Raw genomic sequence first — 25,060 nt, 5'->3', positions numbered from 1 at the left:
CTAGAGCTCTAGGGAAAAGAGAGAGAGCATGCAAGAGTGAGCAAGTAAAAGGAAGAAGCTTCCAATTTTTTTTCAATGGCTCCAAATATTTTGTTCGAAACAAACTCAATGTCTTTTATTATGTCAACAAGATAGGTAACATGCGTGGACACCATCCATCATCCAGCAGTACACCAACCTGTCCGTTCGAAGGATATCCTTACATGTTCCGGAATTAAAGAGACAGGTTGCCTAGTGGGAAAAATGATATCCTCCAATGTCTTTTTGGAGCTCTACGAAAAAGAACATGCAAGAGTGAGCAAGTCGAAGGAAGAAGCGTCCAATTTTTTTCGATGTATCCAAATATTCTGTTCGAAACAAACCCAATGCCTTTTATTATGTCGGCTAGTTGATAGGTAACATGGGCGGACACCATTCATCCACCAACGGGTACACCAACCTGTCCATCTAAAGGATATCCTTACATGTTTAGAAAGTGCAGAGATAGGTTGCCTAGTAGGAAAAAAGCATATCCTCCAATGTCTTTTTGGAGCTCTAGGGAAAAGAGAGAAAATGCAAGAGTGGGCAAGTCGAAGGGAAGAAGCCTCCAATTTTTTCGATGGCTCCAAATACTTTTTTCCGAAACAAACCGAATTTGTTTTATTATGCAAGCTAGATACACAACATGCGTAGACACCATTCATCTGCCAATGGTACAACGACCGGTCCGTCCAAAGGATATCCTTACATGTTTCGGAACTATAGAGACAAGTTGCCTAGCGGGACGCAAAATCCCCTAAATATTGTGAGCTCCTTTATGTTACATCTGTGCTCTCCATGGAAAAAAATTGGAAATATAGTAATTTAAAGCTTATCAATATATAATTCTTACTATATGGTTTCTTCCTTCAAATTTTCTAGCCCTGTCCCTAGCTGTATAATACTCCACTATAACCCATATAATATTTTTCTAACTGCACTAGACACATATGACTTCCTCATGCAGCAGTAGTTGCCTACTTACCTCATGGATGTGTCACTGGGAATTTGGAATGACACGGAAATTAAAGAGGTTCCATGTGATGGAGCCAAACAACAAGCTGTATGCTTGGCACATGTAGTTTATGAAAGTGACATCAGGTTGCATTGGCTTGGTCTTCCAAACTAACTCATGTTGTTGCTTCCGTTTGACCAGCCAACTACCCACCCCACTCCTACCAAGTTAAATTCAGCGGGAACAAAAAAAAATAGTTGTATATTGCATAAGAAATAGCCTTTTTTTAGTTGGCAAATAAATGTACCCGATATAAACAAGAGACTTTTTCGGTGAGCATGATTGCTGCTCATTATATTGTTTGCATGAAGTTACACTAAAAAGACATACTTATAGATACTAAAATTATATTTAGCATCCCCAGGCAATGCCTACAGTATGGCAGAGAAGACCAGCAGTACATTCAACACATCTAAATCTAGAAACCGAACATTAACAGCAGATTGATTATTATGCTATGTGTGGAGATCCCATTAAAAAATAAACAAGATCAAAGAAAATCATTTCATTCATTACCACACTCCATTAGATATTCACCGAGTCCACCGCCCCCATGCAAGCGAGACAATCACCACCGTCGAAATTACTCACTCGTGCAACAAACGGTTCCAACTCCGATTATAACCGACAACATGTAAGCGACAGACACTCATTCCGAATATGTGTGAGAAACAACTATATATCCACCCCGACTACAACTAAACATGTGTAAGTATAAGCTACGGTCGTAATATCTAGTTACGGAGCGTATCCGAACAGGTGCCCCCGAATTGCAGTGAACAAAGTCACCCCATTGAGCTTAGGACCATAGAACGTTACGGGCTTCGAAAAAATGACGGCTTTGCAAGTCCACGTGGAAAAATACACCCATGGCCCCACCTGTCAGTCACCCGCCGGAATAACAGAGAACCCATGAGTGAGGAAAAGGAAAGAGACCCCCCGGTCCGGCGGCGCACGCATGATATAAACAGGGTTCGGTTGGAAGGGGCAGACGAGACGAGAGAGACGATGCCATCAGCGATTTAATCCTCCGAGAGCGTTGCTGTATAAAGGGGAAGGGGTTCTCTTTGGAGGCTGTCACAGGGGCCGCGTGGTGCGTGGCGGCCAAGAACCCGGAGGACCCAACTCGCGACTCGCGAGAACGAAGCGGAATTCTACGTCGGCTGACGGTTCTTGGCTCCGGCCGGAACGCTCCTCTCCGGCGGGGGCTCTTGTCGGGCGGCGCGGCGGTTGGCGGGGAAGCGGCGGCGGGGACCCGCGCGCGAGGGACGAGGGTAAGTGCCGGCTGCTTGATTTCGCCGCGTTTTGGTTTCCGCTCCGATTCGATCGTGCGGCGGTGGGATGGCGCGGGGATGAGTTCGTTCCGATTTCAATGGAACAGTGCCCGGGGCTTGGGCAGTGTCTCGTCTTGATTCGGCTCCGGAGGGGGATCGCGAGAACGAATGGTCGGGGTTTCGCGAATGGAGAGCTGTTCTTGACCTGTCTGACCGCGTAGATTTCGTTCTGTAGTGTTTAACAGTTTGTGTGACCAATCATCAATCGTGCATCTGACTATGGGGTTTTCTGTTTCTGTTTTCCGTAAATCTGTCATCTTTTTAACTCTGACTCTGGTACGGATTATCCATCAGTTACCTCAGTGCCCGGTTCACCGGTGTGTAACTGAAGTTTTCACCTTCTCGGCGCTTGAAATTGCCTGCCTGTTTTATCCTGCCCGTTTCGGTCAGAAACAAGTCATGATACGGCCGGAGCTCCTATTCCTCGCAGAAAACGCGAGCTCAGACTGAAAAAAAAGAAAAAATCCCCCATGTTCTTTGGCCCGTATCTCTCTCTCTGCTTTTCCTATTCTGAACTTGAGAGCCGAGAACTGGTCGCCGTGGGGACCGCGAGAAATTTCCTCTCCTTTCGTTTCTTCTTTGCGAGGGGGAGGGCTCGTTTTTTCTGTCTCTCTTTGGAGCAGCAGTAATGCACGGTACCGTACCGGCGGAAAAGATTGTTCCTTTAACTCGCGCATTAACGCGAGGCGAGGGATCCATCTCTGCCGCGGCGGCGGCGCCAGGCTTTAATGCCCGCCCGCGGCCGGCCGGACCACCTGCTCCGCCGCGCGCGGCCGCAGCCAGCCAGCGGCGGCAGTGGCGAGGCGCAGGGTGCACCGTACAGTAGCAGACTAGCAGTAGAGCGCCCACACGCCCACCCTGCCGCTGCTGTCACCTTTGCTGTCCGGCTCTGCAGGAAAGGGGAGGCAGTTCCGCTCTCCTTGTCCCTTGTCTTCGCTGGCCGTCTGGCGTGTCTGCCTTCGCCGCCGCCGCCGCTGCCTCCCTCGGGATCCGCGCGGCGCTCCGTAGAGTAGCTGCAGCCTGCCGCCTGCGCCTGCGCGCGCGTGCGGGTGCTCTGCTTTTCTGGGGTCTTTGGAGGATCGTGCTACCGCTGTTGCCGTGCTGTGGCTGCTACTGGTGCGCGGTTCCCGAGGCACGATTTGGGATGGAAACAGAAATGCTCTTTCATAAACAGAAAAGGCTAATCCGTTTTCAAGAAACGGGAACCTTGTTCTGGCGGTGGTGCATAGTCTTATTGATTGATGGATTTGGTTAGTGATGTGGAATCTGATACCATCCGAGGTCAAAAAGGGTGATGGCTTTGCTTTGCTTGCTTTGTCTGTTCCTGACATCCTGACGACAATGGTTGTTGTTTAGGTTCGCTTTGTAGTAGTACGAGTATATCTATATCTCGATATGTATAGTCTATGTACGTACACATATTGTATATATCTTGTAGTACACCAAGCCGGTCTAGGCTATATATATGAAAGATCACTTCCTCATGGGTATGTGATGTAATTCCCAAATTCATCTATCTCTCTACATGGTATCACGAGTTCGAGTTCTTCCGTTGCCCTAGCTCTCCGGCACCTTCCTCACGCCGCGTCCTCCTCCCCGTCGCACGTCCACACCAAGCGCTGCCAATTCCTTCTCGCCGCTCACTCCTTTCCCCCAGCCAGCAATGTGCCCTTCCGTTGATGTGCCTGGTCACGTAGAGATTCAATCTACCACGTGCCTCATCTCCTGTACGTCATCCAACTCACCACCAGGACGCCCGCTGGCTGCGTCGTTCTGCATCTGATGGACATGTCAACCTCCTCAACGCAGTCCTCAACGATCTCGTCAACAATGGCGGCGACCGTGTATCTAGCTCGCTGTCCGCTCCCTCGACACTCAGCGACTCCGTCGGGTCGATCTTCATCCACCCTTACACCACCGTGTCGGTCAAGTCGCATGTGCCGATCGAGCTCCAGATGACCAACCCCAACTTCAACAAGTGGTCGGCGTTCTTAAGTGCCATTTGCAGCAAGTTTGGGCTACTGCCGCACATCGACGGCTCTGCTCCACCCCGAGCCACCGACCCTACATGGCAGCAAGCTGATGCGTGCGTTCGGAGCTGGCTATTTGGTTGTGTCTCTGATCGGGTCCTTGACCTCGCCATGTAGCCAGGCCAGACAGCTCGCGCCCTCTACGTCGCCATCGAAAACCTGTTCCAGGCGAACCGCGCGCCACATGCCATCTTCCTAAGTCACGAGTTTCACTCGATGACCCAAGGGGACTCATCCATCAATGAAGACTTCCGCCGACACCCTCCGCGATGTTGGCCACCCAGTGCCCGAGCCTACCCTCATCCTCAACCTTCTACGGGACCTCAACAAGGGTACTCCACCTACGGTGACAATATTGCTGAGTTGCTTGTTCTCACCTTCGCTAGCGCCCGCAACCAGCTCATCCTGAAGGAGTTGCGGTTGGCCAATGAAGACCAAGTCTCGGCATCGACGGCTCTCCTCGCGGCCGGACCTTCTTCCTCATCCTGCCTGCTTTAGGTTGCCATAACACCACTTCCTCCTCTACAGCTGTGGGTGGGCAACAACAACACGGCAATGGCGGCGGTGGCCATCGCTCACGGCGCAACAAACGCAGTGGCAACCCTCCCGCTGGGCAACCGTCTGCTCCACGGTCTACCACCCCCACTTGTCCTTGGGTGTGCATTAAGCCCTAGGCCTTGCAACAGGGTGGTGCTCAACAAGCTGGTGGCTCTACCCAGCGGGCACCTCCTCCACAGCAGCAGGGTGGCCCAACCTGGCACGGCACACTGGGTCTGCTAGGCCCGTATCCACAGCAACAGGCACATACGGCCTTCGCCCCGCTTCAGTTCTCCTCACCGACACCGTCCTGGGATCCAGCTAGACTGATCGCAGCCCTGCAGCAGATGTTCGTCCAGGGCGTGATGCCATGGGTGCTCGACTCCAGTGCAACCTCGCAAATGTCATCGTCTGATGGTATACTCCTCTCCCGCCTTCCGTCATTTCCTTCTTCTATAACCGTAGGCAATGGCACAACCATCCCTGTCACCTCCCATGGTCACTCTATTCTTTCTACCAAAGCGTCTGCTTTTACTTTGAATAATGTTCTCGTTGTACCATCTCTGATTAGAAACTTGATTTCTATTCGTCAGTTTACTCGTGACAATAATTGTTCTATCAAATTTGACGCATTTGGTTTCTCTGTTATGGACCTTCAGACGCAGCGTGTGATTCTTCGCTGCAATAGCAACGGTGACCTCTACACTTTTGAGCCAACTGCCATGCCCGCAGCCCATGCTCTCATTGCAGTGTCCTCAGCTCTTTAGCATCAACGTCTTGGTCATCCCGGTCCTGTAGTCCTAGATACTCTTCATAGCAGACAATTTATTTCCTATAATAAAGCAGCTCGCTCGCTCGCTTTGTCATTCATGTCAGCTTGGCAAACATGCATGCCTGCCCTTTAGCACCTCTACTTCACAAACTAGTTCTCCTTTCGAGCTTATTCATTGTGATGTTTGGAAGTCCCCCGTTACTTAGTATTTCGAGCTATTCTTATTATCTGGTCCTTCTAGATGATTTTACTCATTTTTGTTGGACCTTTCCTCTTCGAAGGAAATCTGAGGTGCATCGCCACATTGTTGATTTTATTGCCTACGCTCAGGCTTAGTTCGCTCTCCCTGTTAAGTGTTTTCAGGCGGACAATGGCACAGAGTTTGTTAACACAGCCACCACCTCATTCTTGAGTGCTCACGGCATCTTTCTCTGTCTCTCTTGTCCATACACCTCTCCGCAAAATGGGAAGTCCGAACGGATTATTCGCACAATCAACAAGTCTTGCGCACCATCTTGATCCATGCTTCTATGCCACCCATCTACTGGGCCGAGGGCTTGGCTACGGCCACCTATTTACTAAATAGACATCCATCCTCTTCCATCCACAATGAAGTGCCTTATATTATCCTTCACAGGTGTTCACCTCTTTATGACCATCTTCGTGTATTTGGTTGCTTATGTTACCCAAATCTACAGGCGACATCCCAACATAAGCTGGCCCCTCATTCTGCTGCTTGTGTTTTCTTGGGTTATCCCTCTTCCCATAAAGGGTACTGGTGCCTCCACCTCTCCACTAAAAAGTTATTATCTCTAAACATGTAGTCTTTGATGAATCGATTTTCCCGTTTCACCAAACTGCACCTCGGGCTACTGTGTTTTCCTTGGCGACAATCTGATGTCTTGGTCATCTAAACGTCAAACTACGGTATCTCGTTCTAGTGCTGAAGCGGAATATCGTGTTGTTGCTCACGCTATTGCAGAATGTTGTTGGCTGCGCTAGCTTCTTCAGGAGCTTCACATTTCAGTTGCTTATCTATTGTGATAATGTTAGTGCGGTCTATATGACAGCAAATCCTGTTCTCCACCGCCGCACTAAGCATATCGAAATCGACATCCACTTCGTACGCGAGAAGGTTGCACTAGGACAGTTTCGTACCAGTTTGTGGACATCGTGACCAAAGACTTACAAGTACAGTTGTTCACTGATTTCAGGTCTAGTCTTTGCGTTCGAGAACCTCCCTTTGCGACTGCGGGCAGATATTAGAGATATGTATAGCCTATGTACGTACACGTATTGTATATCTCTTGTGGTTGTATACTTGTACACCAAGCCGGTCTAGGCTATGTATATGAAAGGTCAACCCCCCTCATGGGCGTGTGGTGTAATTCCCAAATTCATCTATCTCTCGACAATATCCATTCATCCACCGTAGCGTGATGTGTGTTGCACTCGTATGTGATGCCATGACGTGTGCTGTACCATACGACATGAAGCATTTGGTGGTCTACAAAATTGAAATTAGTAATGCTACAAAACAGACGTCCGGAGTCTTAAAAAATCGAACGTTCCAACATCTGCTGCAACAGTTAAGCATCGATGTTGTAACTATTGTTTCTGCATGTTTCACAGTGAATGTTGCATGAAACATAGTATTCATGTTGCGGCGGGAATTTTGCATCCAAGAGTCTAACGACGTAGTTATTTTTACACATTATTTTTCATGTTGCAAACATTAACCGCTGATGTTGCACTAGGTAATTTTTAATGTTTCGTCGGAGCGTCCGATGGAATAGTGACTGCTGATGTTGCAAACAGTACGCTGATGTTGACTGCTGATGTTGACCGATGATGTTGCACTATGTAATTTCCCATTGGACGTTCGGGCGCTAGCAACACTGAATTGAAATATATGGCACATCTGCGTACTGATCCAAGGTAGAGTTTCTTTCAGGAAATGGTAACGTTCCAAGTTCCGACCAGGATATCCTTTCACTTTGTTTCGCTAGGATTTTGCCGCACTTGCGGTTTTGTTCAATTGGGCAGTAGGTATAAAACTGTGCGCATATGCGCCAAGTTTCAGAACTATGCACACTCACATTGTCGCTCTGCTCGTTGCATCTGGGCTGTGATGTCTAGTAGCTGCTTAGAGTAGTCATCTCGTCTGATGTATAATAGTGCTCATTTGCATTTATCGATGAATAGTGTGTCACACTGTCATGTAATTTTTCCTGGTTCCTGAATAGTTAGTTCTTCATTCTGTCGATACCGTGAAGGCGTGAAGTAACAATCTTCTGTCCTTATTGATAAGCTTGATAAGTCGGCGTTTCTTTTGGACCAACATGGTCTGGTCTGACGCTCTGCATTTCTCATGTCTGTTTTGCAGTTCTGGTGCCCTTAATTGTGCTATGACTGTGTGAGGATGAACTGCCACATGCCAAGCTCCTGCTGAGGGATCATCCTACATGTTGATAGCTTTGCTTGGTAAATAGCAGCTTGAGGAACATGTCCAGCCTTGACTTCGATGGACAGGAAGACATATTCTTTGATGTGTCTGATGATATTAGAAGCTCAACATGTTCTACAGCTAGGTGCAGCACGAGTGACCAATTATCAGCGTCATGGAGACCTGAGTATGAGCTGTGGGCGAGTGAACCAATGAGCGTCAATGAAAGGCGGCACAGGTTCCTGATTGGGATGGGCTTAGCTCAACCTATTCCTACTGGAATAGCCTTTCCGCAGTGGCAGGGCGATACCTTGGATGACTGTGCATTTCGTGACCTGGAGGAGAGAATTAGTAGCATCTGTTCTTCATACCAGTCATCCTTTTCTCAGTTTGCATCGGCACCAGATAGTATTAATTGCGAAAGGGATCTGGATACTGGGAACAGAGTTGTAGTTCATGAAAGCGAGCATGATACAATGACCGGCATAGTTGAGGAGGTTGGAACAGATATAATCATGAACATAAACCAGTCTGAAGGTTTTCTCAGTTTCTCTCAGCTTGTTCACGAGTTCTTGCAGAAGGGCGGTGGTCGAACCCATCTAAGAGGGTCGAATCTCACAGTCACTGATAAGCAAAAGGATCCCAAGAGCTTTTGTGGAAGATTTACAAGAAAGAAGGGAGAAGATAGAATTTGCATGTATGACACACATATGAAAAGCCTGAAGACAAGCACATTTTCCAGAACAAAAGTTCATCAGCAGAACAAGAAGTGGATTGACTTCTCTGCTGTCTACATATGCCAAGAAATCCAAGCCCACGGGGGTTCAATCAGGGTCATGAAGTTCAGTCCATCCGGGTTGTATTTAGCGAGTGTCGGTGAAGACTGCATTGCGCGCATTTGGATGATACAAGAAGTTGAATCCTCTCCTGATTTGTACGGCAGAGAGGCGCCTGTCGAATACATGGACAGAAACAAGGGCCTAAAAATGAAGGTGGCAAAAGGCCAGAGACGTACCCTTGCCATAATACCCAAGAAAGTTTTCAACATTGCAGAGACACCGCTGCATGAGTTTCATGGTCACACAAGTGATATCTTGGATATGGCATGGTCAAAATCAGATGTAAGTCTTTTCTTTATCCTGTATGGATTGATGACTCATCATGTGAGAACCAAGGAGAAAAAAAAGTGCATGCAAAGTTTAGTTAACAACACTTTCATATCAGTTAAATCATACAATTGGGTTCTTGTCTTTGTATCTAATTTTCTATGAAAACTGACTATTGAATGTTTCCTTCAGTTTCTCTTGACTTCATCTAAAGACAAGACAGTGCGCATGTGGAAAGCTGGCTGTGATGGCTGTCTAGCAGTATTCAAACACAGAGACTATGGTATGGACTAGCATAAGAAAAGAAACCGTACATGCTTTGACATCCTAGGGTAGATTCTATTTTAGATAGTCAAAAGCTTCTTACTTTGCATCTTCTGCACTACATTTAGTCTGATGAAACTGAAAGCTTTCTTTTTCCCCATATTTTCCAATCTAAAATTTTCACGATTGCATACTGATGTTTTTCTTCTTTATGATGAATTTGTCAACAGTAACATGCGTTCAATTCAATCCAGTTGACGAAAGATACTTCGTCAGTGGTTCAATAGACGGCAAAGTCCGTGTTTGGGATGTTTCTGAGAAACGAGTAGTTGACTGGGCTGATACAAGGCGCATCATAACTGCTGTGAGTTACCAGCCAGATGCAAAGGTTAATATCTGATCGAAATATTTCTGAAGTCTTTTACCTTTTCCCGAGTTGGGTGCTAACTAAGGCATTTCTACCCTTCTCAGGGTCTTATTGTTGGCACCGTTCCAGGGAGATGCCGCTTCTATGATCAATCAGGTACTGAGAGTGACATCCATTGTTGATGTTTCTTACAACTTTGTTCATTGAAATGGTTACTGTGGCATTACTATTTATTGCTCCTAACCAGGCACTTTGAATGTAGGTGAAAACATGGAAGTTGAGAAAGAACTGAAGGTGACGAAGAAGAAATCTGCTAGAAGACAGATCACCAGTCTGCAGGTTAGCTGTTCTGGTTCAATCGTGTGTTTCTCCCCTCATAGGAAGCATTTGTGTTCCTTAACATTTCTCAATCGATTCCGCTCTGCAGTTTTCAAGAGGTGATCCTGCTCGGATCATGATCGCATCTGCGGGTTCTAAAATCCGAGTCTCTGAAGGCGCCGGCATCAGCCGAAAGTTTGAAGGTTGGATTTCCCGCCAGTTTCTCATTCTTTAAACGGTTAACTGCTCGTCCATATTCAGGCAACACCGGTTACACTCTTGAACACCGTTTCTTCCCCGAGCAGGGCGGCGAGGCTCCAAGGTCCTGGTACCGCCGTCTCTGACATCCGACGGCCGGTACCTCGTGTCGGCCGGCGCGGATTCCAACGTCTACATTTGGAATTTCGACAAGTTGAGGGGCAAAGGCACCAAAGGAGCGAGAACGGTTCGCTCCTGTGAGCACTTCTTCTCCGATGGCGTCACGTCCGTGGCGACATGGCCGGGGCTGCTGCACCAGGAAATCTGTGAAAGCGGCGGCGGCGGAGGCGATCTCCAGTCCTCGGACAAGGGGCCCACACTGTGCCGCGACCGCGATTGCTGCTCGTTCGGGACGTGGTTCTTTACGGACGGCGTGGGGGGCGCCGCCGCAACGTGGCCCGAGGAGAAGCTGCTGCCGTCCCTCAAGTACCTGAACTGCTCCGGGATGGACGAGCGCCGCCCCAAGGTGCCGGCGGCATGGAACACCGTCGTGGTCACCGGCAGCCGCGACGGGGTCATCCGGTGCTTCCATAACTACGGCCTGCCGGTGAAGCTGTAGGTGCGGATCGGAAGTTTCTGAGATGGCGAAAATGAGTGGGATCGAGCCTGCTGACAGTCTCTGACCGTTCGTTGTAGAATGTGAAGTACATGAAAGTGTTTCGTTTGTAGAACGTGAAGTACATGAAAGTGTTAAGGAGTTAAAGAGGGATCCTATGCTATGTGTGTTATCTATGCTATAAAGAGCGAGAGAATTGAAAACAATTCTCACCCAAGTTCAATCACATGTACCCCTCACAATAAGCCCACTTATCAGGCCAAGGTGTGTGACAGTATGGGGGGAGACGGAAAAGAAACGCAAAAAGGAAAATGATTCCGCCAAAATCTAATTTGTTTTGACACCGCACCTCTGCCTTACCCACCCCGACGTACCCACCTAAATTTTATCTCCCGCCCAACGTTTCCGACGTAAATCAAGGCACCAATTATGCGTCAATCATCAATCACGCAAATGAAGCACCCTGCCAAAATTGGGAGATCACGGCCAGCTCTTTCCATTTGATTGTGTTTGCTTCCAGCCTGCCCTCGGTATGACGTCGAGTAGAACACAACTGCGCCACCAGGTTCGGTACCCATCCGCTTGCCGGATCCGAGGCGCTGCAGTCCGTCCGCCGCGCGCTCGGATGCGAGGCCCTCAACTACGTCGACGTCGGCATCTTTTGCCGGCATTGACGTGACGATCGGAACCACGCAAGGAAGAACAAGAACGGCAACGTGACCACCACGACGAACGCCGTTGCCGGAACAACAATTCACAGTGCTGATGAATACCACCGCGCGCGATGCAAGGTACGTGAAGTTCGATCCAAATTGCATGTTGCAACGTACGTATGAAATTTGATTCCGGCTGCTTGCGTACGTGCTGGTATGTTGCATGCAGACGCCAATAACAGGACAGTGTAGTCGATGGAGGACACGTCCTAGTGACTAGAGCGAGCCCTCCATCGCCGGGCACCAAGAGCAGTCCGCTGCCGGAGTGCCGTGAAATACCTCCGCGACAAAGCCAAGATCGCCTGGTATGTGAATTGAAATATACGTGAATCTGATAGGTACATACAAGATGGTGACCTCAAGGTTCGTGTGAACTTGTCCATATACTACTTTCACCTATTAATTGTTTTCAAGTTCTCGTGTTGAATTCACCAAATTTATTATGCCAATATTAGTTGCAAAATTGTCATGTGGAATCCTTTTACCATTGCCAAGCAGTTCATTTAAATTATAATAATCTACACATATGGGATTCGTCCAGAAAATTATCGTTCAGTTATAATTTTTCTAACTGCATATATTTCTACTACCTAGATGCGATGTGAGTACCCGGCTGATAAATAGCATGTTCATTTTGCAAGCTGTGATTGATTTCTTCCAAATGGACCGTCGTGTTCCCCTTGGAGATGTTACAAACACATCCCATCATCATTCTGGTGGTGTTCTTAAGAGGCAAAGATCGGATTTAGGGCCAACATTGTTGGGAGAAGGAGAAAATGGTTGCCGGTGGCGACCTTGGTATTTTTCTGTGTTTGTGCTTAACTGCTTGTGAGTGATTGACCTCATAATTTTATTTACATTGTGGTGTTTTGCCAATGGAGGTATTGATGATCAAAGAGGATATAAACGGCAAAAGGCAAGGGAAAGATATGTAAGCATGCCAACTGAGAAGAAAGCGGAGCTGAATGCAAAAAAAGGGAAAACTATTGTCGTAGAAAAGCCGAAAGACAATCAACCAATGCAACTTTGCAAACACCTGGTACTATTATGTGCAATGCATTGTTCTTCTGTATTTTTCCCAACAGTTTAATTCATTGCACATGGCAGGTGCTTCATCCATAATGGCCCCAACAAACACTGCAGGTTTGTCTGTAAGATGAAATTTCTTTATTGATTTGTAAAGAATCATAACCAAAAATGTTTTGTAAATGGTCTTCACGATATGTTTTGGTGCGCATATTATCCAAGGATGTTCCACTCGATGCTCATGAAACTTGGCTTCATCGCAATGATACATATACAAGGATAGAGATGAGTAATCAATAATCTGTAATAGATCAAACGCTAATTGGAACCATACAATCTGCACTAACGATGAATGTCATTACTCCAGACGCAGGTTTGACATATTAAGATCTATATATAAATTTTTTGTTGAGTACAAACATATATGATATGTTTTTATTTTTGTTAAGATGATACATTTATGTTGATGGTTTTTTTTGGCTCAATTCAGTTGGTAATGAGGTGTCTCCTGAGAACCTGAAGAGGTTAAGAGACCGGAAAAGATATGCTGAGCTGTCGGACTTTAAAACGCAAGAGAAAATATTAAAAAGTAACGAAAGTCGGCAACACAAGAACATGTGTAACCAAGGTACAGTACGTGAGCTATACAAGGTTAATAAGTTTTTTTTTGAAATTACAGAAATTAGGTTCTAATAATATTTCAGTGCAGGCATTATGAAGTAATGTATTGACATCATATACTAATAAATATGTTCTTAATAAATATGTTCTTATTTTTGTGCTTCTTTAAGGTGAAGGGTTACCAACCCCTGCTATTGGAACCTTGCAATCTGCACTAACCCAGTTGAGGTCTGGTTCAATAACAAGGGGGTTTATTAACAATCCTGTAGGTGGAGAACAACATGACTCTGGCATATGGGAACCAGACGATCCAATGCATGGAGTAGAAGGTATATTGATAATATATATTTTCAGGAATTCATAATTAAAATGCTTATATCTAACTGTTATAGATATATACTCTATTGCAACAGAGAATGATCTTGATCAAATGGATCCACACGATGATGGGCCGGACATCCTAGAGGACGATGAGGCAAGGGTATTTCACCGGAAGGGTATGTTTCTTTACTACATCAAATATACATCTCCATGGTCTGGTACCTGACTCAATTATGACCGTATATCTGCAGATGTCGTATACGAGTACTTCAGAGATCCCGATCTGGTTCCAAACGGTCCCGACCCATATGATGCAGTTTACAAAGGGCTTCCTAAGAAGCATCATGTGTTGAAGAAAGCAAAAAAATGTTAGTTCTGCCATGCAAAGAGGTCCCAGGTGAAGGTCCTGCTTTCTGTTGCAAGAATGGGAAGGTTAACATATTTATACCAGAAGTGCCAGCTGAGCTCTGAAGGTTGTTTGTGAGTCAAACGAATAAAGATGTAAGGTATTTTCGAAAGCACATATGGTACTTTAACTCTCACTTCTCTTACACTAGCGTTGGGGTTTCCATCGATCGCCGTCTCGCATCAGCGAAAGGTATCGGTATGTATACATTTAATGGACATGGCCAAATTTACCAAAAGTTGGATCCTCTTGCGCCTGGTGGAAAAGGACCAAGCCATATGCAGCTCTATTTATATGACACTGTTGAAAGTATTGCTCACCAGATCCAGAGGTCCCCTAATCTTGATGAAAACTTAATTCGCTTAATTCGAGGAGCTCTACGGGACAACCCATACGTCCAAGCATTCAAGAGCCTTGGTAGTCTTTCAAACATTCAAGAGTACGCGATAGAGCTCAACACCAGTATTTCTGTTGATTAGAGGAGATACAATGCTCCTAAAATGGAACAGGTTGTGGCCATTTGGGTGGACGGCAATGACCCTCAGCATAGGTTTTCACGAAGCATCATCATATATGGAAATCAGATGAACCACACTATATTAGGGCATACCATGGTTGTTACGACCCATTAACATATCCTTTATTTTTATCTCATGGAGAGACTGGTTGGGAGGACAAGAAGATAGAGTTTCAAGATCCCCCTCAATCGCAGCTGAAGAGGAAGTATACAAAGCATAAAAGACAATGTTAGTTTGTCTGCTTAAGATTTTTTTTTGTACATTAACCATATTCTAATTGCTTTGGTGTATGAAAACTACTATTTTTCAATGTGGTTCATAGATGCCCTCGTGGTTGATGGGAACAAAGGTGCAATCAACGATCACACTGGTGCACCAGCACGTACAAAGCGTGTTGCTCAGGGTATGCCCTGTTTTATTCCATACTTGTCTAAATATTAGATAGCTCACAATGTTTGTAAGCTTTTCTTATGTCGATGTTTGCTGCATAGAATCACATATTGATGATGCGAGCAATAATGAGGAGGAACGCAATTACGACGATGACCATGACAACGATAATGAGGATGAAGGCATTTACAGTGATGTCGAAGGACTAGGTTTGTGTTTTAGACCAGCACCTTATATTAGAATACAATAATAACACCAAGTTTCATATTCCTAACAAGATGGTATATTTCTTTCAACATATGTCATATACCATGAATCAACATATGTCATAGACCTATCTATAAATTTCTGCTGTAAGGTTTGTTACCTTTTTCAGTAAGTTATAGTGAAATTTTTAGCACTGATAGGTTAGGATCACAAGGTACACTTCATGCACCCACACACTTGTTTGTGTTTTCCAGTTAAACACTAAGCATCAGGCAAGATATCATCTCTTAATTGGCAGCGATATACTTTTGCACAACTATATGGCTGTGGTTTAGCAAACTGTGACAATAATTTAGAACAGAATAGTGCTTATAAATATTTTATCTTATATGCTTATGGATCTGGCGTAATTGATCAATGACTTGATAATTCCTTTATGAGCTTGTGCAATATACAAGATTATTATGACTTGTCGTCTATTAGCTCTTTTCATTTTACTTTATTTTATTTGTTAAGCACACGATAATTAGTAAATGGAAATAGGTATATGACATTTTACTTTATTTTATATGTTAAGCACACAATAATATTTGTTGCAGAGGGTGGTGGATCGCGATGTTTTGTCAGTGTTAGGGAGCATTGTTTTTCATGCTAGCAGGCTTTTCCAACAATTGTTAGTTGAATGGTACGTTAAGGTTGAGTCAATGCACGTAGATTGGTATTCTAAACCAGCACACCAAGCATTGATTTATGCAGATCTGTACTAGGTGAGATTGGTTTGATTTCATTTGTACTGCTTTCCAAATGTCCAAAAAAATTATTATGAAAGTAACCCATTATTCTATTATATGTGATGACCAGAGACTTCTTGACACTCTCGCCACTGGAGAGCCTGATGCTTCCAAGGCAGGGCTTAGGATTGTGCTGAGCAAGGATTTCCCCGGAAGTGATCAGGATGTCCAAGCAAGATTCATGAATGCAATGACATTAGTCACATGGTATGGGAAGCTAGATTATTTCGTGACCATGACATGCAACCCTTATCAGAAAGAAATAATGGCAGACTTGTTGCCTGGTCAAATGACACAAGACTGCCCTGATGTTGTTGCAAGGGTGTATCATGCTAAGCTTCTAGACCTCCATGATTTCTTGATCAAGAAGGGGCATTTAGGAACGGTCGCTGCATGGGCACACGTAACAAAGTTTCAAAAGAGGGGTCTACCACATGAGCACTTTCTGTTGGTTATGGAGTCAGAAAGTAAGTTAAAGAGTCCTGATGACTATGACACATATATATCAGCAGAAATTCCTTATCCAAAAATATACTATGTGTTACATCGTCTTGTTTGCAAGCATACGATGCACGGTCCATGTGGTGCTCTTGGCAAGGATTATCCATGTATGATGGATGGGCAGTGTCGTTTCCGCTATCCTTGGCAATTTAGTGATACAACCTAGCAGGGAAAAGATTCATATCCAATATATCGAAGAAGGGAAGATGGATAGAAAGTCAAGATAAGGGGAGAGGAGTTGGATAACATATGGGTGGTGCCGTATAATCCAAAGCTCCTCATGAGATACAACAGCCATATCAATGTTGAGGTGTGTAGCAGCATCAAGTTAGTTAAATATCTATACAATTACATATATAAAGGGCATGATCGAGCATTGTATACTCTCAATGCAAAGGGGAATGAGAAGTTGGTCATCAATGAGATCAACGTGATGCAAGGATGATAACTGCTATAGAAGTTGTCTACAGGTTGTATGCTTTTAAGTTGTATTCAATGTGGCGCTTGTCTTGCAGATGCAGGTGCACCTTCCCGGTATGCACATGGTTTCATTCAAGTCTACAGACAACCTAAAAGATGTAGTGCGATGTGAGAAATCACAAAAGTCCATGCTAACTGAGTATTTCAAAATGAATGCATCCAACCCCGAGGCCTACAAATACCTACACAAAGAGTTTTCAGAGTAATTCACATGGAACAAGTCTAAAAAGTTTTGGAAACCGATAGTGGCAAAAAAAAATAGGCTTCAGATCAAGAGGTTAGTGTATGCAAATCCCAACGAAGGTGAGAGATACTATCTTCGGGTGTTGCTGACCCATGTGAGGGGTGCAACCTCATATGAGAACCTCAAAACTTGGCATGGTGCTACCCATGAGACTTTTAGAAAGGCTGCCAAGGTCATGGGGTTTGTTGAGACCAACAAGTCAATAGATGAATGCCTGACTGAGTCTGCCATGTTCACGATGCCTTGTTCTCTCCGGAGGCTTGTTGCCACTATAATAGTTTTTTGTGAGTGTGCTAATATACGTCGTCTATGGAACAAACATTTTGATTCATTGGCTAAGGATCTTCAGCATAAAAGTGATAATAGTACAGTAGTTGAGCAGATGGTGTTTAGAGATATTTCATACCACCTAACATCCATGGGCAAAGACATCAGTCACTATGGTCTTCCAAAACTACAACAGTCAGGTTAGTCATTTACTAATTATTGTTCATCTTTTGCCATAATTATGGATGTAAATGGTATTGGTATCTGGCAGCAAGTTAGATTTGCAAAAATATGCCAAACAACTTATTAAATTTAGAAGTTCATGGCAACCTGTTCGTTAGTTATGAGCATTTATGTTGTCTATAGTGCTATACTTGTAGTGTATGAACACATAATTTGGTAGTGTATGAGGTTTATTTAATTTCCCTTTGAATATATTAGATAAACAATATTATCTTTAATGATTAATGAATAGAGTTTTAAATCTTTAATTCTGACTTCCTTTATCATTTATATGAATTGTTATGAACCCATTACATTGTACCTTTACCTGACGTTCAGTATATTCTCTTTAATAATGCATATATTATTAATATGTTGTTGCTCATTGTAGCACAAATTAGTTTCATCTATTTTTTCATCTTTACACCGTTAGTTATTGAATAACATGAATCAAATAATATAACGATTACTAAATATAAACTATTGATTTGCCTAATGATTAATGTTGTGTGTGTTTTATTTTATCTGTTCAGATGATGAACGCACGAGAGACCATTACAGGGAGCTTACAGAGGAGCAGAATCTTGGTTTTGGTGAGGAGCATCTGAAGATCATAAATACTCTGAATGCAGAGCAAAGGGCTGGTTTTGATGAGATACTGGATCATGTTATGAAAAGCAAAGGATAGGTTTTCTTTATGGACGGGCCAGGAGGCACTGGTAAGACCTATCTATATAAGGCATTGCTTGTGCGCTCTATGGATCTTATCGTCGTTGCTACAACATCTAGTATAGCAGCATCCATCATGCCTGGTGGACGCACTGCACACTATCGGTTCAAGACTCCAATCAAGTTGGGTGATAGCACCATGTGCAGTTTTACAAAACAAACAAAGTGGGACAGCCGAGTTGCTTAGGTAGGCATTTGTAATAATTTGGGATGAAGTAGCAATGACTAAGGGATAGGTTGTTGAGGCACTCGATAGGACATTGCAGGATGTAATGGGGTGTACAGATCCTTTTGGCGGTAAGGTCATGCTGTTCAGAGGTGACTTCCGACAGGTTCTTCCTGTCATGGCCCGTGGTACGAGAGCTCAGATCACTGATGCTACTTTGATGAGATCATATATATGGGAAAGTGTTCGGCACATCCAACTGACCTAGAACATGAGAACTCAGTCTGACACATGGTTTGCAGAGTACTTATTGAGGATTGGTTATGGCACTGAGGAAATATTTAATGATGATTGTGTGCAGTTGCCTGATGACATTCTTCTTGAGACCCCCTCAGAAGACATCTATTGACACGCTCATTGATCGTGTGTTCCCAAACCTTCATTGCGAATATACATCTGCAGCCTACATGCGTGAGCTTGCAATCCTCTCAACTAGGAATGAGCATGTGGATGCAGTGAATGCATTTATGATTGAAAGGTTCCCTGGTAATAAAAAGGTATACTACAGTTTTGACTCAATAGAGGATGATTTATGGAACAATTATCCCCTAGATTTCCTCAATTCAATCACGCCAAATGGGTTGCCTCCACACGAGCTGACCATAAAGAAGAACTGCCCTGTCATCCTACTACGTAATCTGGATCCTCAATGGCCTCTGCAATGGCACAAGACTCATTGTGAGAGGATTTTAGAACAATGTCATTGGTGCTGAGATCGTTAATAGCCAGCATGCATGAAAAAGTGTATACATACCCAGGATACCAATATCCCCTTCCGAAGATTTATCCCTTCCGTTCAAGTTCAAGCGCAAGCAATTTCCCATCTGATTGAGCTTCACGATGACCATTAATAAGGCCCAGGGTCAGACAATACCTAATATAGGTATCTACCTCCCCGAGCCTGTTTTTTCTCACGAGCAGTTGTATGTGGTACTATCTAGAGGTGTTTCTCGTGAGACAACACAGGTTCTTGCAATAAGAAACAAGGATATGGATCCCACCAGGAAGGGGATGAAGAATATTGTATAAAGGGATGTATTGGAGTTGTGAGATGTGTTTTTTTTTTATAATACACATGTTTGAAATATATGTTATTTGCCCCTTCACATTAGAATATGTATTTTATCATGTATTCTAATATTCAAGTTTGTGATATTTTGTCCCTGCAGCTTCTATGTTTCAAGACTACCAAATGGTGTATGGCAGAGGAAGATGCTGTGAGACGAAGGAAGTATTTTGAATTGGATATATGTTTGTACTTGGTTTTTATGCATTTAAGAAGAATTGTTGGATTGCTAGAATAGTACGTGTGTTGTATTTTTTATATCTGAGCGGCAAGCTTCTGGTTGTTGGAAAAGTTGACATATCTCTCAGTTAGTTGATAAACATGGATTGTTAATGTCTCAGCATTAAACAAGTATTTTAATCAATAAGTATGTATTTATTGCTTACTCAGATTTATATGACAACAATATCCTATCATATTTATAATAATTGTTTGTCATGTTCTATTTATACACGTGCCTGTGGCACGTGCACATCTACTAGTGGGGGTAAAGGATAATCCATATTTTTTTTATCTGTGAACTGTTTTTTCATGACTATATAAAAGTAGGTTGATAGGTAAAGTCTATGGGATGACTGGTTGCGCTCCCACACTATTGCGCGACCCTTCTTTGTCGCACCATCGCTGCTGGAGAAGGAGGCATCGCTAGGTTATGGGTGGGGGTTAGGGTTTGAGATTTCTAATTTTGAACATCACTGGTCGGGCCTAGAAAAAGAGGCTTAGGGTGATGACACAGCGGTGCGGTGAGCTGGAGGGCGGTGGGCAGGATCGGCGGCGTGACGTGGCGTCTGGAGTTGTTAATGGAGGGCAGGGTCGAGAGGTGGTGATGGGCGGTGGGTGGCACCGGCCACGGGCGGAGGGGGGTGAAGGCCGGGGTGGAAGGGTCGCACAATCCCTTGTATCGCAACTGGTCACAAACTCACAAAGTTAACTTTGTCCTTAGTTTAGTGCCCATGCAAACCATTTTGCATATTCAAGGTTAGATCAAAATTTCAACTCTAAACTAGTAAACCTTACAAATTTATAAAAATTTAAATCTTTGTTAGGTACATGAAAAATTCAATCGAATGAGATCGTCCCTTCTTCAAACCCGGCCGCGCGCGATTTGCAGGAGCGACATCCGTTTTCTGGCTTCTTCACAATGCTCAAAGAACAAATAGAATATCGTTTTGGGCCAGTGAAGCCCGGCGTGGTCGGTGTATATCGTTTTGGGCCTCAATTGCCGGCGCTCCGCTCCGCCTGCAGGAAAGAAAAAAAAACTAACGGCTCTTTTAAATCCCCAACGGAGGCGGCGGCAAATCTCTCCCTCCTCCGCTCAAAAAACAATCTCGCCGTCATTCGCGAGGGGCAGGGAGGATAAGGGGAAGCAGGAGGCCTCGTACCCCATGGGCCATGGCCATGGCCATGGTAATGGAGCAGTTCAGCGAGAAGCTGATGGCGCGAATTTTTATATTTTTTGTTTTAGTATTTTGCAAAAATATATATTCAAATAAAAAAATTGCAAATCTATACGTATACCGTCGTTTGAAACAGCTATAGTGAGTTCAACAGGCGAAAGATGCACTGTAGCAACCATACCGCCGGTTCAATCGGCGGAATTTCGCTTCTCTCGACAGCATATTTTCAAAAAATTATAACTAATTCATATGAACTCAGATGGAGATAAACTTTATATGCAAATTGTAGATATCGATGTGATCTACAACTTTGTAGTTCAAACTTTTTTTATTTCAAATCATCTTGGTACTCAAATAATCGATACAATATTCAGATTTAAAATCCGGCGGAATTTCCCTTCTCTACACAGCACATGTTCAAAACATCATAACTAATTCATATAAATTCGAATGAAGATAAGCTTTGAACGAAAATTTTAGATCTTGATGAGATCTACAACTTTTTAGTTTAAACTTTTTTCATTTGGAATCATCTTGGTGAACTACAAATGATTATTTGATCACCAAGATGATTCCAAATGAAAAAATGTTGAACTACAAAGTTGTAGATCGCGTCGAGAACTACAATGTTTATATAAATTTTATCTCCATCCAAGTTCATATGAATTAGTTATAATTTTTTAAAGATATGCTGTCCAGAGAGAAAATTCCGCCCGTTGAACCGACGGTAAGGTTGCTACAGTGCACCTTCCGCTAGTTGAACTGGCTTTAGCTGTTTCAAATGGCGGTATGGGTATAGATTTTAAATATCTTCATTTAGACATATATTTTTTTTAGATACTAAAATAAAAAATAAAAAATTTCTGATGGCGCTGGCCCCGAGCTCGTGCGCTTGCTCTCCGAGGCGCTGGGCCTTGCTTGATAAGTTCTTGTTCTTGTGCAGCCCACGTCGAACTCCCAGCTCAAGAAGCAGGCCGACGAGGAGCTGAGGGTGAAAAACCTATATAACTTTCACAATTTTTTCTAACATGGTTTCCAGTGTTTGAGATCTGTGTTATAGTATACATATGACTAAGAAAAGGTGGGGGAGCAATCCAACCATAATAAATACCTCATCCCCAAACCGACTATAAATAAATATCTGACCCCGTAACACGTTGAATTAGCATATTCGAAATGTGAAGCCCCCTAAGTAGGTTTTGGTGAGTTAATGACAAAAGCTTAAGTGTCTAATAAATTTTTAAGTGCATGAGAGTGTTAAAAGATTGGTTGAGTTGTAGCAGTTACAAAGGACCCTCAAAAAGGAAATGAATGGTGTATGAGGCCTACGTGAAGACTAAATTTATTCATGGTTTGAATTTGAGTTTAGGAAATGCCGCACTATTAAGAGGAATACGTGATCATTAGTCTTTTCGTTGAAAAAGGTGCTCAAGATGATATAACCAACCTATGAGACACCTTGCACCTGCACGTCACTTGGGAAATTCTTTTATAGGTGCTGACTCCAGAGTTCCGAAATTTTTCAGAAGTATTTTTCGGAACGAGAGTTCCGAAATTTTTCGGAAGTATTTCTGGAATGTCTGGAAGTTTTGGAATTTCCGAAGAAAGTTCCAGAGATTCTGGAACATAACGTTTCAATGGCTAGTTTCTAGGTGAAGGGATATAAATACCCTCTCACCTCTCCCATAGTCACTCTCTTGACCTAACTTCGTGCTGAGCTTCAGAAAAGCATTTAAGTCCCCCTCTTTACTCCCCTTTTGCTTTCTTGGTGAGATTTGGTGGAGATTTAAAGAGGGATTCAAGGAAAGGGTAAGAGAGAGTGTTAGTGAGCTGATTTCCCATCTCTTGAGCACCTTGTTCTTCGTCAAGCCGGTGATTTCGTGTTTGTTACTCTTGGAACTTCAAGCTCCTAGCCGGGTAGGCGTTGCCCGTGGAGCATCCAAGGTTGTGGCTACCTACGGGAAGTTTGTATTACCCCGATGATTGAGTAAGTGACTCTAGCTTGATCTTTGTGGTCGCTAGAGTGAGGAAAATGGCTTAGGTGTGAAAAGCCCATTCTTTGTGGGTTCCTCAACGGAGTCATAGGCTTCAAGTATGAAGCTAAACTCCGGTAAACAAATCCTTGTGTCTCTTGTACTTATTGTTCTTTATTTCGTTCATATTCAAGCATAGGACATATTTCTAGGGTTTGTACTCGATCTACTTTTCTAGAAGGTTGCTTGTTGTTCTATCTTGTCCCTAAGACTTAGAATACCCTGTTGCTTTACCTATTTTTTGACGATTTACTTTTGGATAAGCATTTCATAGGGTTTTAGTACTTCACGTCAATCTCCGGAGAATCCATAGGTTCCTCCGGAAATTCCGCAAGTTGCAAAATTTCCGGAACAATCTTCGGAAACTTTGGAAGTTTTTGATAAACTTGTTCGAAGTTGTTAAAAATTTTCAGGTTCGACTATTCAACCCCTCTAGTCAACATCCTAGATCCTTTCAAAATGTTGTATCAGGGTTTGCGGATTGTTGAATCAGCTGTAAGAAAATGTTCAAGCGCGTGGGAAAATCTATGTGAGGTAGGAGGAGCAAGTCAAAAATAAATATCTGATCTCCATGCAATATTGAGTTAGTATATTCGAAAAGTTGAAATAGGAATTACGGATTCTTGAATCAATTGTAAGGAAATATTGAATAGTATTCGTGGAGAAAGATTGATAGGCTGCAATGGTTGTGCTAGATGGATCTAACGAGCTTTAAAGTTGTGTGGCTTAACTAGCTTCCGCAAGCCACATAGGAGCCCCCGTTTGACAGAGCTCGAGAGCTAATTCTTTGCTAAATGCAGTAAGAGCTCTGTCAAACAGTTTTCTAGAGAGAAGTGATTCTCTGCTGATTATGTGAAGTGATTATCTGAAATGGACTAAGAGGCTAAAAAAAGCAGCTTCTTCTGATTTTGTGAAGTGATTCTTCATCCTTATTTTAAGCGTTTATGCTAGAGAATTAAAGAGAACCATTTTTAGCCACAAAATCATTCCTCCGAGAAAATCAGCTCCCATAAAAAATCAGACGAAGCTCTACCAAACAGCTATGAAACCCGTTGACGAGATTCTAGAGTACACCGTTTATGCTAAAACTCCTCTAAAACATCCATTGTCTGGTCCAGATCTGAGGTCTCGGGTCGAGACTCCCGGGTCCAGCAGCATCTCTGGCATGAAGGCCATCTAGGGATGGCAGTCGGACCCATAGGTGTGGGTGCCCACGGGTTTGGTTCCAGATCTGAGGTCTCGGTCGGCTCCTGGGTCCAGCAGCATCTCTAGCACGAAGGCCACCTAGGGATGGCTCATTTATCCGTCTACAAAGGGAAAGGCGAGTCGGACCCATGGGTGTGAGTGCCCACGAGTTTGGCATCCAATGGGTACGGGCTTAGGTGTAAAATTTCGCCCATGGGTTCAAACCCAACCCAACCCGTATTAAGATGGGTCGGGCGTGAGTGTAAGATTGCACCAATGGGTGCCCATCTCTTAACGTCTTGATCCCAACCCTTTACTAAAGTATTGAACTAATATTAATGTAATGGACTTTTGATGTTTAATTTTAATGTATTATGGAGTATGAGGTGAGAATTTAGATTGTTACTTTGCTAGGCTATACTAAAGTTAAATTGCTGATGTATTACGCAACGTTGGATGAAAGTTTGGCCTGAAACTATTGCTAGACTATTCTATTTTTCTAGATCAAACATAAAAGTTTGGTCGTACGCTGTTCAAATTGTGTTTTGTATGTCAAGTTGGTAATATATTGCCTGATGTCATATGGTCATGTTGGTATATTTTATAAAAAAAAATTCTTTGAGCAAACCCAATGGGTGCCCAACACCCAGCAGTGCCCAGCGAACGCGGGTGTGGGTGTAAAATTTCACCCGTTAG

General features: G+C 43.8%; 1 protein-coding gene across 2 annotated transcripts; it reads left to right on the top strand.

The window, feature by feature from the left end:
* The first annotated feature begins 2,051 nt into the window (after positions 1-2,051).
* LOC101761920 (uncharacterized WD repeat-containing protein alr2800) lies at positions 2,052-11,220 on the top strand. 2 transcript variants are annotated; one of them, XM_022825497.1, is made up of 8 exons: positions 2,052-2,307; positions 8,093-9,273; positions 9,451-9,541; positions 9,753-9,910; positions 9,994-10,045; positions 10,152-10,228; positions 10,317-10,410; positions 10,513-11,220. In XM_022825497.1, the coding sequence occupies exons 2-8, from the start codon at positions 8,212-8,214 to the stop codon at positions 11,022-11,024; spliced, it is 2,046 nt and encodes a 681-aa protein (XP_022681232.1). In that variant the 5' UTR covers positions 2,052-2,307; positions 8,093-8,211; the 3' UTR covers positions 11,025-11,220. The 2 variants fall into 2 exon arrangements, with proteins under 2 accessions (XP_022681232.1, XP_004952681.1); XM_004952624.3 differs by lacking the exon at positions 2,052-2,307 and adding an exon at positions 7,512-7,644.
* The last annotated feature ends 13,840 nt before the right edge of the window (positions 11,221-25,060 follow it).

Source organism: Setaria italica, chromosome I, assembly GCF_000263155.2.
Source record: "Setaria italica strain Yugu1 chromosome I, Setaria_italica_v2.0, whole genome shotgun sequence".
Lineage (NCBI taxonomy): Eukaryota > Viridiplantae > Streptophyta > Magnoliopsida > Poales > Poaceae > Setaria > Setaria italica.
The sequence above is the reverse complement of the archived record's forward strand: the minus strand, read 5'-3'. Positions and strand labels throughout refer to the sequence as shown.

Bases quoted from the DNA above. Each gene is read 5' to 3' on its own strand.
- LOC101761920 (XM_022825497.1), top strand. From the start codon at position 8,212: ATGTCCAGCCTTGACTTCGATGGACAGGAAGACATATTCTTTGATGTG. The intron at 9,542-9,752 runs GTATGGACTAGC...ATTTGTCAACAG, and splicing joins ATTCAAACACAGAGACTATG to TAACATGCGTTCAATTCAAT. The intron at 10,046-10,151 runs GTACTGAGAGTG...CTTTGAATGTAG, and splicing joins CCGCTTCTATGATCAATCAG to GTGAAAACATGGAAGTTGAG.